This window comes from Chinchilla lanigera, unplaced genomic scaffold (genome assembly GCF_000276665.1).
Source record: "Chinchilla lanigera isolate Chin_1 unplaced genomic scaffold, ChiLan1.0 scaffold00008, whole genome shotgun sequence".
Classification (NCBI taxonomy): domain Eukaryota; kingdom Metazoa; phylum Chordata; class Mammalia; order Rodentia; family Chinchillidae; genus Chinchilla; species Chinchilla lanigera.
Window position 1 is genome coordinate 23,402,999 of NW_004955409.1, and position 15,211 is coordinate 23,418,209.

General features: G+C 36.8%; 1 protein-coding gene across 1 annotated transcript in view; it reads right to left on the bottom strand.

The window, feature by feature from the left end:
* Ttc6 (tetratricopeptide repeat domain 6) overlaps positions 1-15,211 on the bottom strand; it is a gene marked incomplete in the record, with an annotated part of 231,700 nt that overhangs the window by 53,705 nt on the left and 162,784 nt on the right. The window contains 5 exon segments of the mRNA XM_013510165.1: positions 542-624; positions 3,344-3,494; positions 5,110-5,230; positions 7,858-8,027; positions 11,866-12,002. Coding sequence (XP_013365619.1) covers positions 542-624; positions 3,344-3,494; positions 5,110-5,230; positions 7,858-8,027; positions 11,866-12,002 — 662 coding nt within the window.

A 15,211-nucleotide genomic window follows, 5' to 3' on the forward strand; every position in this document is an offset into this window, starting at 1 on the left:
TTGCAAAAATGTGGTTCAAACAAAAACAACCCTTTCCAGAAACCACTGTTCCATTTTATTTTCTGAACATCCTTAGAGAGTATGTTTTTAGTAGTTATTACTTGCAAAGAGTTCATTTATAGCAAGCTCTACTACATTTAAAATACAATTCTATGTGTCTTTTTTTCCCACTGAATTAGCTAGGAGTTATGCTTCGTACCTTTGTGGACATAATCAAAACAGCTGTTCAAAATGTAATAACTTACTCTCATCAGATATGTGACAACTATATAACTAATAATGTAGACAGGCCTTAAAGACTTAAACAGTAAGCAGTTGTGTTTTGATGCAAGACAAAGCAAAGGAAAAGACCTGGTTATTTTATAAAAAAGTTATCTTAAAGCTTAACAAAGCTAAGACCTTTGGTTGAGGGCAGGCATGCCATTGCTTGAGGTTAAATGTACAATGAAGAGTCTGAGAGAATTAAGAGAGAACTAAAGGTCCCAACAGCTTGCTCAGATGCTAAGTTATCCTGAACAGAATTCAACTACTGTGCTCATACCTTATTATATATAATTGAATTCCATCTGGCTGAAGATGGATAGCACGAGATAACTCGTTCACTGCACTCTTCCATCTATGCAACTGTTGAATGAGAAACAGAAGCTTAGGTTCTAATGAAGCCAACTGTTTCCTTTCTGACGTTCATCCCTTCACCCTCTGCTGCAGAAATTTTGCATGACTTTCTTAACAATCATCAATAAAAGGGATATAAAGAAGTAAAAGAAATGTTTATGATGCAGAGTCTTTTGGTTTTTTAAAAACATACTTAAGTATGAAGAATATTTATACAAATCCACACATATATAATCTTACACTAATGTAATTGTGTCACATATTCTGAATTGTATGATTTCCTTTTTCATTTAACTTTTCAGTTTTTCTCCCTGAACTGTAACTCCTGTATTATAAAACTTCACTTATATTAATAAGCTAGCAGTGAAAAATTAATATAAAAAATTTAAGCCAATTCTACTTAAAAATCAGGGAGGAAGAGCAGGCTTGCTCCAAAACTAAGTAAATGAATGGGTAAAATAAAACAAAAAATAATAATGCCAAGAGAGATATGCTGAACATCAGTATGTAATGAAAAAGGCTGGGTATATAGCTCAGAGGCACAGCACCTGTCTGGCAAGCTCAAAGTCCTGCGTTCTATTCCTGGTACAAAAAAAATAATAATAATAATAATATGTAACAAAAAATAAGCATTAATTCTTTCCTTAATACTGGTCACAGAAACATAATCTGAATTTGTACATATTTGGGGGCATAATTAACTGCCATTGTAGATACTACCAAAGGAGCATGACACAGACTCCCCCCAAAAAATTAACCTGAGGCAGAAAAGAGAATTCCCAAAATTAATTTGTGCATGGGAGTAGGCCATACCTGTAGAAATAGCTCAAACTGTTTACAGGAAATAGTAAAATGGTAAAGTTTGAGATTTGTTTAAACAAATTCAAGAATTTCTCAGGGCTGTTCCTTCTTAAGCTGCCCTAGCTCAAGTTTGTTCAACTAAACTATCTAGTCATATGCCCCACTGCTGCACCTGTGCTACCCACCAGCCATTTCTCTGCATTGAGGAAACCCTGGTCTGGGACAGATGGAGGCTCATTTTGAATAGACAGCTTCTCAGGGCTGGGATTCTCCAGTAAGTTTTACAGTAGATTCACTGTGGAGGCTATATATATATATATATATATATATATATATATATATATATATATATATGCACACACACACAAGGCTTGATTTTAATTGTTTTTAATTGATCTATTTTCATGACATCATTATACACACTCACATTCATTTTTTATCCAAAAATATCTCATGGAAATTCCCCCAAGTCAGCTGGCTGAGTTCTATTTATTCTTTTTATTGACTGTTATGTTCCATAATGTGAATATACCACAATGTATTCAACCAACATTGTATGAACATTTTTGCCTCTCTGAACAGAAAAGAGTTTCTGAATATACATCCTTACACCCTACTATCATGCTGGTATTTTGGTTTCTGCGTGTGTTCAGAGGGAACACCAACTCCTCAAAGGGCCTGAGCTTCATCAACAGTGGTAGGCTAAGCAAAAGAGCCATGCTCTATAAATATCCGCATCTTCCCCAACAGGAGTGAAGAAAAAAATCTTCCCTGAGAACAACACTGAACCTGCCCTCCATCTTCTACCTCCATTATCCAGAAGCTAAAAATTTGAATGGGACTCCAATCCCATCGGAATGGAGAGCAGAAAATCCAGGCAATCTTCAATGGACATGTAGTGTGAGCCCAAAATGTGTCTTGGTGTTTTAATACAGGGATTCTGAAGTTGTTTTCTACCCAAGCATAACCTTTGCTATACTGACTCAAACAATCTATCCAGAGGATATTTAAGAAACAAGAGCAAAAAGGCAATGAATCTTCTATGGGATCTTGTAGGCCTCTAGCTTTTGTAGACTTTGGCTTTCATTCTAATGGCAAAAGGAAGCTGTTGAAGGTTTGTGAGCAAATAAGTAAAATAATATGACATGTTTTGCTTGGACCCCTTTTGGCTGCCATGCTGCAATTCCATCAAAATAGTAAAGAGCAGAAACGAAAAGACTAGAGGCCACTGTCATAATTTACAGTGTCTTGGAGAGGGCAGTTGGAAATTACAATGTCTTGGTGGAAAGTGGTATCTGTTGGAAGGATAGAGAAGAGGGTTTACAGTGGTTAAGGTCAGATTTGGAGAGGTTGGCATTGGAGAGGATTTTCACTATCTACTGAACTGCCTGAATTTATCATATTAGGATAAAGTACATCTTTTAGACATTTAAACAATATGTAAAAATTAAACAAAATTTAAGGGAGATAATAGTTAGAATACCATTCTATATGCATATTCCATGCTATGAACCTATACACTCACCAATACACACACAAACACACACAACAGATATCAATAAATTCCAAAATGTTAGGAGTAGTGATCCATAGAGAACAAAGTATGGGTAGTTTTTAAATTTATTAATTTTCATAAACATATGTATTATTCCTTCTTATCTGTATAAATAAAAATTTTACAATGAATATAGTTTCTGTACTAAGGAAAAAGCAGGTACTATATTATTTTAAAAATGAAAGTAATACGCTATTTCCTCATAAATAGAGGCGTTGTAAGTAGAGTTAAGTATTCTGTTAAACACTTATTTCTCACAAATTCATTAGCCTCTATAGTTAGCTAAAAAAATACATTAGTGTATTAAAAGTTGAGCAAATATCCAGAAAATTGAAACATTTCTAAAATTCAATAGTCTCAAACTTTAAATACCTTATAATAGGTTTCTGCTCTACACATATAACTCTGAATATACAAAGGATCAACTCTAATAGCCTCAGAAAAGTGCCAAATGGCTTCAGTGTAATTATCCAGATGTAACATATGTATGAGGCCAATATTTACATAAGCCAAAGTAGAAGTTCTAAAAAGAGAAAGAAAAATCTTGTTAGACATTTTTAATTATTTCAGATGTTCTACAATTATGAACGAACTTAATAAAATATATGCATTGATATACAGCACAGCATTTTACATGTCTTACTAATCCCAATATAAATTTGTTAACTACTCTGTTAGAAGTTATAAGCACCCAGCTGGGTATGGTAGAGAAAGACTTTACTCCCAGTTGTCTGGGTGGTTGAGGCAGGAAGATATTGAGTTCAAACCTGGCCTGGGCAATTAAGCAACTTAGCAAGACCCTGTCTCAAAATAAAAAATTAAAAGAATTGGGAATAAGGTTCAGTGCAAAGGTCTTAGGTTCATTCAATCCCCAGTACCACACACACAAAGAAAAAACATTATAAACACTCCTAATAAAATCCTTGGTAAGGAATTAATAATTGTAGAGTCTGTACCAGAAACAGATTTTGTGAAGTCTCCATTCCTGGTAATGCTTTACTCTTCCCTCACTTAATCTTTAGTTATTTTGAATTAGAAGCTTGGTTTTCCTCAACTCAGAAGTCTTTGCTTTAAGGCCATGATTAACAGCGAAAAGCAGTAAAACTCTATGGCTTGTTGGCTTGGGGTTAAGAGACCTCTTCACACTGATATTAACACCACTGCTTTTCTATATCAAATAAATATTGTTTTTCTCTCTTAGAATCAAATAACTTTCAGTATAGAAATGACCTTAGACATTACCTTGTTCAATACTTTCTATTTCAAAATGAGGAAACCACACATCCAGTCACCCAACCTGATGGAAGCCCTGACCAATTCCTAGACATTAAATTTTCTATCACACAAAAGTTTCCAGTGATTCTTTCCACCGGAAACTTCTTTTCCTCCATGCCTCAAAACTGACCAAAACAAAACCACCGTGGTCATCATGAAGCTCTTTCATGACTTTCCCAAGTCAAGTTCAAAGTCTACCTCAGATCGCTAAGTAAACAGTCTGCTGGTTGGCATGGAATTAGCATGATTTGTGACTCTTTCTGTCAACTTTCATCTTGATGAATGCTTCATTGGAAAGGAGGGGAACTGTTTTAATTAAATTCTGTGTTTTACAGCCTGCATTCTGACTGATGTGTTTAACTTTCCGTCTGTATTTCTTCCTGAATCTATAGTTTCAATGGTATTGATTTTTTTTTCTTCTGCTTTACTAAACAAAATGAAGTTAGTGTAAAATAGAGGGCTCCCTTCCACCGAGTTGCGTTTCTGCATGCCAGTGATCTATCAAGCAGAATGTTTTATCATTATTTTAAAACCTGATGAAGATTTTCTAGTAGCTTAACTTCTAAAAGCTCTAGTCTAGATATAACCAAACTCCTCCCTTATTACCCATGGACTTAACTCCTCAAACCCATTCAACCTCTGAAATTACAAAAGCACCTGAAACAAACAACTTATGTTAGTGATAATCTTATTTTTAGTGGTATTATAATTCTAGGACAATTTAACAATTATCGCATTTTAAAATAACCCATCAGTATTGGGGGAGGCTTCTTCTTTCATTTTTTAAAATCTTTCTTACTTTTACACAAACGTGAAAATCAATGTGAAATCAATGTGAAAAATCAATGTGAAAAAAAACATACCTTTCTAGAGAAATGACAGTTTCAAAGTCACAAATTGCCAGCAACCAAAGTTTTAGATGTGCATAAACTATGCCCCGATGTAGAAAACAGCTCAGATTCTCATAGCCATCATTTATGAGAGCTTGAAAATGAAATCATATATTTTATTTCAGTTCTGAACAACCATATCCAAACCATATCTTAGTTTACAGCCTTTCTATTCCTTATGCATGTTTTTAACACTACTAATAAAATATCATGCAACATTTCTAAGAAGAGTATATTTATTAGGTGAGTAAAAAATAGTATTCTATGTAAAAACATATTTGGTAATTTGTAACATGTGTGGCTATAATGGTCCACAAACTCCTTACAGCTGAAAGAAACGCTGCTGGTAATCAAATGCGGTCAACTCACATTGTAGAGGAGGGGATTAAGGTCCAAAGGGGCAAGGAGCTGTTGCCAGGGTCAACCAGGTAAGTCAACGGGAAAGATGGGCTTAGAATCTAACTCTGGTTAGAAGGTGCTTCTTGGGGGAGGGTCTGTTATTATCATAAATATATCATTTCTGGTCAATTAACAAGCTCAAGTACTAACTCAAACCGAGGCATGTAACAGAATTCAGGCTTACTCCTAAGCCAGGATGGGCAGCTGCTAAGCGGCTACCCGAAAGGCAAGCAGAACCTGGAATCAAGGCAGGTGACCTCACCGTGCGCATCCCCAGCAAGCAGATGCACGTTTCAAGAAGAACCACCTCTCAGTGCTACAAATGCATGATTGTCATCAGCAGCCAACCCACAGGTCGTCTAAGTGTCTTGTTTACTCACTCTGCCTTCACTTTCAGAAACATACTAGTGAATTAGATGGGTTATAAACACAATTGGAAGCAAATACTCCAAGTTTGTCAAGTCCACTCTGGTTTATGAGGGAAAGTCTTGCCCAAAATATTCAGTCTGGGACACAAATGTTCTTGGTACTAGATTTGGGGAAGCATAACCAGTGTCAGCAACAATCACAGAGTAAATAATCACGTGAAAGCAATCTGACTACACAATTCACAGTATGATCACCTAGTAAGGAAAAAATCAGTTACAATGTTGGTGGTTTCTCTAAAAGAGTAGGAACACTCTTCTAAAGGAAAAAAAATTAGAGTCAAGCAATAATCTCTTTATGCTCTGTTTTCTCATTATTAAATTTGGATGATGATAATATCTCATATCATTATTTGAATATTAACTGGCATATTCTATATACAGTACCTAGAACAGTGTTTAGGAAATAGAAAAATGCCAAATAAATATTAGGCATTATTATTATTAGTTTAGAAAATATCTTGATAATCTTTTTGCATTATGATGACAAAACTTAGGTTAACCCATTAAAATCAAACTACTTCACTATAAGCAATTAAATAATAGGTCAAAATCAAACTACTCAGCTATAAGCAATTAAATAATAGAGATTTTAATTTTTGTGATAGTCTAGAGGGGAGTAGGAGAAATAAAGAGCCTAAAACTTGTAGAAAAGGAACATATGAGAAACAAGCCTTTAGAGAAAGATCAGGGAGACAAGGGTTAAGCTGCATCTGAGATGAACAGGACCAGTGGAGCCAGATAAAGCTACCTGGATCGGCAGGTTGAAGTAATATGCTAAATTTATCCTCTGAACCCTAGGACATTCAGTAAGAGCATTACACACAGCCTGTTTGAGTGGGCGTTACACTGGGGAATGAAGGAGGGACCTGGGAAAAGCAGAGCAGGGAGAACAGTAGCCACAAGAAATGAGTGCGTGAGCAAAGATGAGGAATCAGCCTTGAGCAGACACTGGCCTGAACTGTGCAAGAGACGTGACCAGGAATCTTCAGACCACCTTCTCAAAAAGCCTTAGAAGCAGAGGGAAGGCAGTAGCCTCCTCTTGGCACATAGCATGGCATCTGAGTTATTTTATTTGGATGTCAATGGGAAGAATGACCTCGTAAAGTGAATGGACTTAAAGATACACAAGCAACTATCATCACAGATTTCTTTCTCTGTGGGAGTCTTGCTGTCCTGTAATCTCGACATACTGCCTCACCTTTGATGATAGATCTTGTACCCATTGTAACACAGCCACCTTTGGTGTGTTGGACTCTGGCTGGATTAAATCATCAAGGTGGCTCATTTATCCAGTTTATTTGTTTACTGAACACTTACCTGAAGTTCAGAATTGTGTCACATATGTAAACTAGAAATGCTTTAACTGAGGGTAAGGTAGAAATAGCCATTTTTACATGTTCGTATCCCCTAGCTACTGAGAATTCTCAAAGTCTCTTTTGAATGTAAGGGTCAAAAAACTTTGCGAACTCACAGATAGAGTCCTAGAACAGGACACAAGCCATTGGAAGAAATAAATACCACCTCAGCATGCTGACTAGGAAACAAAAATGAGTTTCCAGAAAAATACTATAGAAAATGGCTGTCCTACAACTTTTTGATATGATAGTCTGTCCTTCCCACACACACACAAACACACAGGTGCACACGCATACACACTCACACACTAGGAGGCACAAGAACACCTATAGCTTAACCGTTGTGATTTATAAGAATATATAGATATATATGACAGAGTACGTATCTAAATAAGTGTAGTTGACACGTAAGTATACACGTATCAGTATATACTAGCATACATATGATAGTAGTGGCCCCACATTAATATTCCCCTCTATAAATCTGAGCTGGTCAACCTTAGGCCAGAATCATATTTGTGCACCTGAAGGCAAAGTACCTGAAACACTATAATCCTGTAGTGCTCTAAGAGGATTACTCTTTCTAAATATGCATGCTCGATAATACAGTGCTACCCAGTTATTAGGGTCTAAATGAATGGCAATAGAAAAGTCTTCAGTTGCTTGTTTATAAAGGCGCCTTCTAAAATATGCTTTCCCTCGATATGTCCTAGAAAAACAGAAAAATTCACTTTACTATATAACAAAATATTCATCTTCCTTTTGGTCAAGTCTATTTACCTAATTTTATATTTCAACCACAATTTGTGATTATTTCTCTTCATTTCTCAAGAGTTTATCCCTGATGTTTATAGCAAGAAAGATATGAACATTTTATAAATGAGATATACTTTATTGTTTACACAATTATATACTTGTTAATTACATGCTTACTAACTTTATTTCATGTCTTACTTTATAGGGAGGACAAACATTTTACAAAATCTTATAAAAATTCTCTTATTGAACTATTATGGTTCTCTACTTCTCTAAAGGAGTATTAGTTGAGGGAAGGAATTCAACTGTTTGGAGAAAAAAGAAAGTGAATTCAAGGTATTTAAGATAGTACTGAAATTTTTTCAGTATTTTCTATACTGAAAAATTTTTTCAGTATTTTCTATACTGAAAAATTTGGCTTCATCTTCTTGGCAAAAGAGGGTCACAGAGAAAGTTTTTGAAATAAAACAACTTTGTTATGTGATAATCTAATATTATCACTTGAGATCTAGGAGTGAGGTCATATAGAACCCTAAGTTTGAGTCGAAAAGGAATAAAGTACTGAGGCAGCGGAAATGAACAGATGTAAAAGTCAGTGTGTTTGAAGAATTAACTTTTCTTAATGGTGCACTACAAAAAGTATTTTAAAAGCTTTACACTGTAAGAATTTAAATTAGAGTCATCTATAATAAGTACAGTAATAATTTATAATTACTAGTGAAAAATAATTAGTAATATTCTTTAGTAATGAATAATAATTTAAAATAAAGAAGATTAATTTGTTAGAAAATAAGATATTTCTTAAGGAAATGGAGTAAAAAATATTTTCTTCCAAGGGAAAAGTATAGGTCTCCAGATACTTCCTGTTCTTAAAAGGCATCTGTTAGATGCAAGTTATGATGATTCCAGAGGTGAGTGATTTCTCACTTTTGAATCTCATTCAATTGGCATGCTTCTAAGAAAAATGGAAGACTTAATCTATCTTGAGACAGTGGTCAAATCCTGAAATCAAATTCTGACTAAAAAAGTACTTCTCACTCTATGTGTTATAGTTTGTATCTGGATGTCCCCCTGAAAGCTTCATGTGGTCATGGGAGCACATGTTTTTTGGAGGTAGCTGAATCTAGACTTTGTGACTGGTTCATTGTCCAGTGCTGGGATTGGCGGTGTGAGCGCTGCACGGGCCCTATGGCGAGTAGCCTGCATACAATATAAAGGAAGGAAAAGAGACTTGCTCCTCCCCTTTTCCTTTTGCTGCTTTTGCTGTCTTCTACCTCCATGAACTGTTGCCCCTGTGCCATGTGCCACCCTGCCTTGCAACCAGCTGATAGGGACTGAAGCCTCTGCAAACTGTGAGCTAAATAAGCCTTTCCTTCCTTAATTTTGGGTGTTCATTATTTTGTCTTAGCATTGAGAGAAAAGTGAGTAACACACTATGAATGTATATTAAAAATCTTCAAATAAAGCAAAGAACATTCACTATAGTTTTATTCCATCTAAAATAATGTATGAGAGGCACATATCCCTCAAAATCAGCCTATGACTGAGAACATCTTATAAGTAGATTGCAGGAAAAATAAATTTTAAGTAAGAATAAGAAGATACTCTTTGTGGGCCAGGGATATAGCTCAGGGGCACAGTGCCTGCCTGGCAAGTACAAGGTCCTGAGTTTGATTCCTGGTACAAAAAAAAAGATACTTCTTAAAATATTTGAAGAATAAAGATTCAAATTTTATAACTATTACATGTTTTGCTAAACCCTAAAACCTTTCAAATGATGAAAATCCCTAAATCCTAAATCCCTAAAATTACTAAGTTAAATCAATATAATGATAAAAGAAAGAATTAGGAGATTAGCAAAAAATGACAGAATACAAAACCTATGGGGCTGGGGATTTAGCTCAGCAACATAGCGCCTGCCTGGCAAGCACGAGGTTGTGAGTTCCATTCCCAGTACCGGGGGAAAAAAAAAAACAAAAAACCTAAAACTTCATTCTTTGATAAAAGCAATAAATATGCTTACAATTACAAGACTGTCAGAGGGGCTGGGGATATAGCTCAGTGGCACAAGCACCTGCCTGGCAAGCACAAGGTCCCAAGTTCAATTCCCAGTACCCAAAGACTGTCAGGATCAACACTGTTGGAACTCTGGATTCCAATTTAAAATTTAGAATAACCAAAACAATGGTTAATAAAGGAGGGAAACTGCTGGACTTTGCTAAGAAAGCTCTATGGTATTCAAACTTACCTCTTACCTCACTGCCATTCCCACTTCCCAGATCAGTGGAGGCCTTGAGAACAGTCCGTATTCCTAGTACAGGTTACTGCTAGGAAAGAGGGCTATATGGACCTTTGCTCAAGAAATAGTGCTTTTGTGTTTTAATTTGTTTGGTAAGTCATGGAAGGACCAGCTCAAAACCTTGTCTTTGTTTTGTCAGCCTCCAAGCTTTCCCAGGACAGAAATGTCTTCCTGGTTGGTTTACTAGAAGTATTTACAGGCAAGTGTATTAACTGCTGCTACCTAGAGCAACAGGAATAGTTAGGGAAAGCAACAGAAAAATCTGGGAATGGCTGCTGGGGATTTAGCTCAGTGGCACAGTGCCTGCCTGGCAAGCACGAGATCATGAGTTTGATTCCTGGTACTGGAAAAAAAGAAAGAAAAATCTGGGAAGGAAGAGCTGGAGAAAGAGACACTTGGGAGATGTTACAATTTAGATCTACATAACCCCCAAACTTCTGTGTGCTCAGAGGGGGAGCTCATGGAGTGCTTGAGTCATGGGGCACTGTACTCCTCTGTGGATTAATCTGAATGTGCTATTAGGAGATGGGGACCCTGCTGGGAGAGGTCACTGGGATGGTGACTTGGAAGAGTGTATTCTTATCCCTGGATCCTCCTCTGTTTCCTGTTTGCTGTGAGGTAAGCAGCTTTCCTGCCCTATGCCCTCCTTTCATGCTGTTTCTGCCTTAGAGTCAGCCGACCACAGACTGAGGCTTCTGAAGCCAAGAAAGCATCTACCTTCTGGGGAAGGCAAGGACATAAAAGGTTTCCAAAGAGCTGAAGTGAGTTTTTCTTTTTTTTTTTTTTTTTGGTTTTTCTCCGGTACCGGGAACCGAACTCACGACCTTGCGCTTGCCAGGCAAGCGCTTTTGCCGCTGAGCTAAATCCCCAGCCCCTGAAGTGACTTTTTCTTCACCTAGTGGTAGTTACAGGGGCATTTACATAGTGATGTCATTAAGCTATAAATTTCTCTTTTACATGTTTTTCTGGATGCATGCTTTACTTTAAGTGCAACTGCAAATTGCAAGTGAAGAGATTCACAGTCATGACTATGTACCCATTTCAAATCTCTTCAAAACAAACCTTCGATTAAAAGGAGAACAAGAAAATGAAAACTACACTATGCATAATAACGTTAGAAGAACAAAGTTTAGTATACACATTACAATAAGATGCTACAAAAATTTATATGAGCAATTCTCTGTACTCAGTAGATACAAAGGCTATATATGAACAATAAATGTAAGGAAGTAAAATATAGATGGTAGCCAGTGTTTTTGAAATGTATAATGTAACAAATATTTAGGAAATGCAAATGAAATAACTTTTACTTTTCATTTACACCTGTAACATTAAATTACCCTTTACCATTAGAGTGTAGGTAACATTTTCATTCACTGGTGATATTGAAAATTGATTCCTTGTTTTTAAAGGGCTGTTAAGTGTATTTAGGCAATATTTTTTACTGAAATATTATCATAAATTTCAAAAATATATTTGAAACAATTCTTACCATGCTTCATAATTTTGCGGCTCTATCTTTAACAAAGCTGTAAAATCGTATATGGCTGAAATCCAATTTTCATTTTCAAAGTAAAATTTCCCACGTTTCAATAATGCATCTGTTCTTTTGGGATCATAGAAGATACACTATGGAGGAATGGGGAGGTTTATAAACATTTCATGTAAAAAAAAAACTAGGAAAGGTAAGCAACTTCAGATTACATGAAAGAAAACCAGTGTAAGATGGCACAATTTTCAGATTTATATTTAAAAACCATACTAAGGAATCCATCAATAATCACATGCTTGAGAGGGAATATTTTCAGAGAGAAAAGAAAAAAAGCATCCTACACAAGAAACCAAAGTTTTTGTCCACTGAAATGAACAAAAGTTCATAAGTGAATTGTGACAACAGAGTGGGGTTGTATTGGATTTCTCACAGCATTTTATCCTAATTAAAAATGAAACATATTACAGCAGTACAGGTTCAGTCAAGTAAAAAATGGATTAATCTAGGAATAGTTCCTAAAATAAGGGAACGAACTGAACTGGTGGTAGCATGGTTCATACATGGCAAGTTGGTACAAAGCAATAGAGTGAACAGACCCGATCACTGTATGTTCAGTTGTAAAAATCTTCACCTGTTGGTACTGGGAAAGAACACAGGAAGTTACCTTTGCACAAAGTAGGTAACCAAGCACAAAAGAGTATTTTTAAACTGAGAAAAAAACACCGAAGAGTGTGAAGCTTGTTTGACCTCAAGGTGCTAAATTAATCTATTTTAAGACTATTGATGCTAGACAGAGAAAAGAAACAGAATCAAAAAACTTTGGTTCACTTCTAGACCAGATCTTACAAAATTTATAATATTTCCCCCCAAGCAGAAGAATGTCGAGTCAATGATTAAGTCATCATAGAAGAATTAAGAAACAAGGCAGCTGAAAACTAAGTTACTTGTTTCTAAGTTCTCAGCTGTACTAAAGGCTAAGAACTTGGAGCTAAAAGTCAGGAGTTCTGCTGCAGTCAGGTGAATATTTTGCCCTAATTAAGATGTGTCATGTACATATATCAAATACCCACACAGAATGTAAACACTACCTACTGTAACAATAACAAAAATAATGAAGAAAGAAAATGGGGATTTAGAGTCACAGAGAGGGAGGGAGGTGGGGAGGCGAATAAAATGGGGATTGAGACGTATTATGCCCATGTACCTATTCTCTGAGATCAATGTAAACTTCATGTACTACAAACATGTACTAATAAATTTTTTAAAGTTTATTTCCTTAATCATATGGCCTGACATACCCCCCAAAAGATAAATATTTTTTCAACATCCTTCCTTCATGCACCATCATAAATTGTCATTACATATTTATAGAAGTTTTTATATCTGTCCTTAAATATCTGTCCTTTGAACTATAAAGCTCTGCAAAATGTACATTTCTTTCACTTTTTATTCACAACATTGTGCAGTACCTTACTCAATAAATGTTTCTGAAATCCCATATGATACAGCTATCCCCTGCCAGGTATCTTTCCTGGCAAAGAGCTTAAGTCATCATACCACAATGATACTGGCATATCGATGTTTATAGCAGCATAATCTGGGATAGCTAAATCCTGGAGGCAGCCTGAATACCCATCAACAGACAACTGGGTAAAGAAATTGTGGTATCTATATATAATGGAATACTACTCAGCTACAAAGAATGACACATTTGAGACATTTCTAGGAAAATGGATGCACCTGAAAAATATAATGTTGAGTGAAATAAACCAGACACACAAGCTTAAGTACCATATAGTATCTCTCATTTGAGTGAGGCAAAGTACTAAGAAAACGATAAAGGATGGTTAGAATGATCTCTTAAAGGATGGTTAGAAAGATCTCTTAAAGGATGGTTAGAAAGATCTCTTGCAATAGGAAAGTGGTCCAAGGAAACAAGGCTGATGGGTGAGGAGGAGGGGAGGGGAAATGAGAGGAATAAATATGTTCAGTATACAGGAACCTAATAACACAATTAATATAGACACTATGTGCCACAACATGAGCTAAGACAAATACTATCAACAAGAATGAAAAAGGGGATAGGAGAACATGACAGGCAGGGGGAAGGGGAGAGAAAGAAAAGGGGATTGAAAAGAAGCTGTAATATGTACCTGTAAACACTCCCCCAAAATGACTGTAAATCACACAGATTGCAAACATGTACTAATAAAAAATTGACATTTGCATAGTAAGTATTTTTAAACTAATAAAAAATAAGAGTGGTATTGCGCTTGCCAGTGAAAATAAAATGCAAAAAAATTCAAGAAGAAATGGAGGGAAGGAGGAGAGGGGAGAGGAAGAGATGAAAAGGAATTAAGACACAGTATGTACATGTACCAATTCCCCATGAGGAAGGCAATCATTATCATGTACTAATTAAAAAAAATAAGCTTCTGCATGAATAAATAAGCAAGTCTGCCTTTGAGAGCTGGTAGGCCCCTCATGGAAGAGAATAAGCTAGTCAGGAGGTGCAGAGCAGGGGAGCAGCAGATCAGGCAAGAGCAGCAGCAGTGTGCACAGAAGATGCTCCCCAGGACCAGGGTATTCAAATATGAAGGGATGCACAAAACCCCAACCAAGGGAAGGCAACTTGAAGGAGAAATCAGAAATCCTGAAATGCGTGTTTGCAAAAAAGCAAGGCCACTTCCCAATCCCAGCACCACTTCCAGCCCAGGGCCAGCAAACCAGCCATCCTGGGAAAAGTTCAAATCCCGCAGGGAAGAAGTGCAGTGAGTGTTGGCCCCAAACACTGCTGAAATTGCTGCAGAAGGGTTCTCTTCTGTGGGCCCCAAATGCCACCGGATTTCCCAGCTGGAAAGACATCCTTTGGAAAGCTAAACAACTGGGAAGCAGGATCAGCGGGAATGGAGAAAACAAGATCAGTGCCTATGCAGTCTCTTTCCTGCCTGCCTGACAAGACCACTAAACTCCAGGGTCAGATTGAAACTCAGCGAGCATGAGTACTGCTTTGACCTGGGAGGAAAGGGAGCAAAGAAAATCCATCAGCATGCACACAGGAGTGGGGACACTGCCTTCTGCCTGACCACAGAGGACTGTTGAAGTTGCCAGCTAGAGCAAGGCTGGGTGGAAGTGCAGCATAACTGCAAAAGGAGAATGAGGGAAACTGACAAAGATGAACTGGGCAAAACAAAGAGCAGATCCTCCAATAGACTCTCAGCTGGGACCCTCAGACTGCTGCCAGCCAATGGGAGGAGCACATGCAACTTGCTGACATTCTGAGAGCAGAGGCTCCCAAGAAGGGCACCTTCTCTGTGTTCTTTGTTCTCTCTGTCTTCTATGTTCC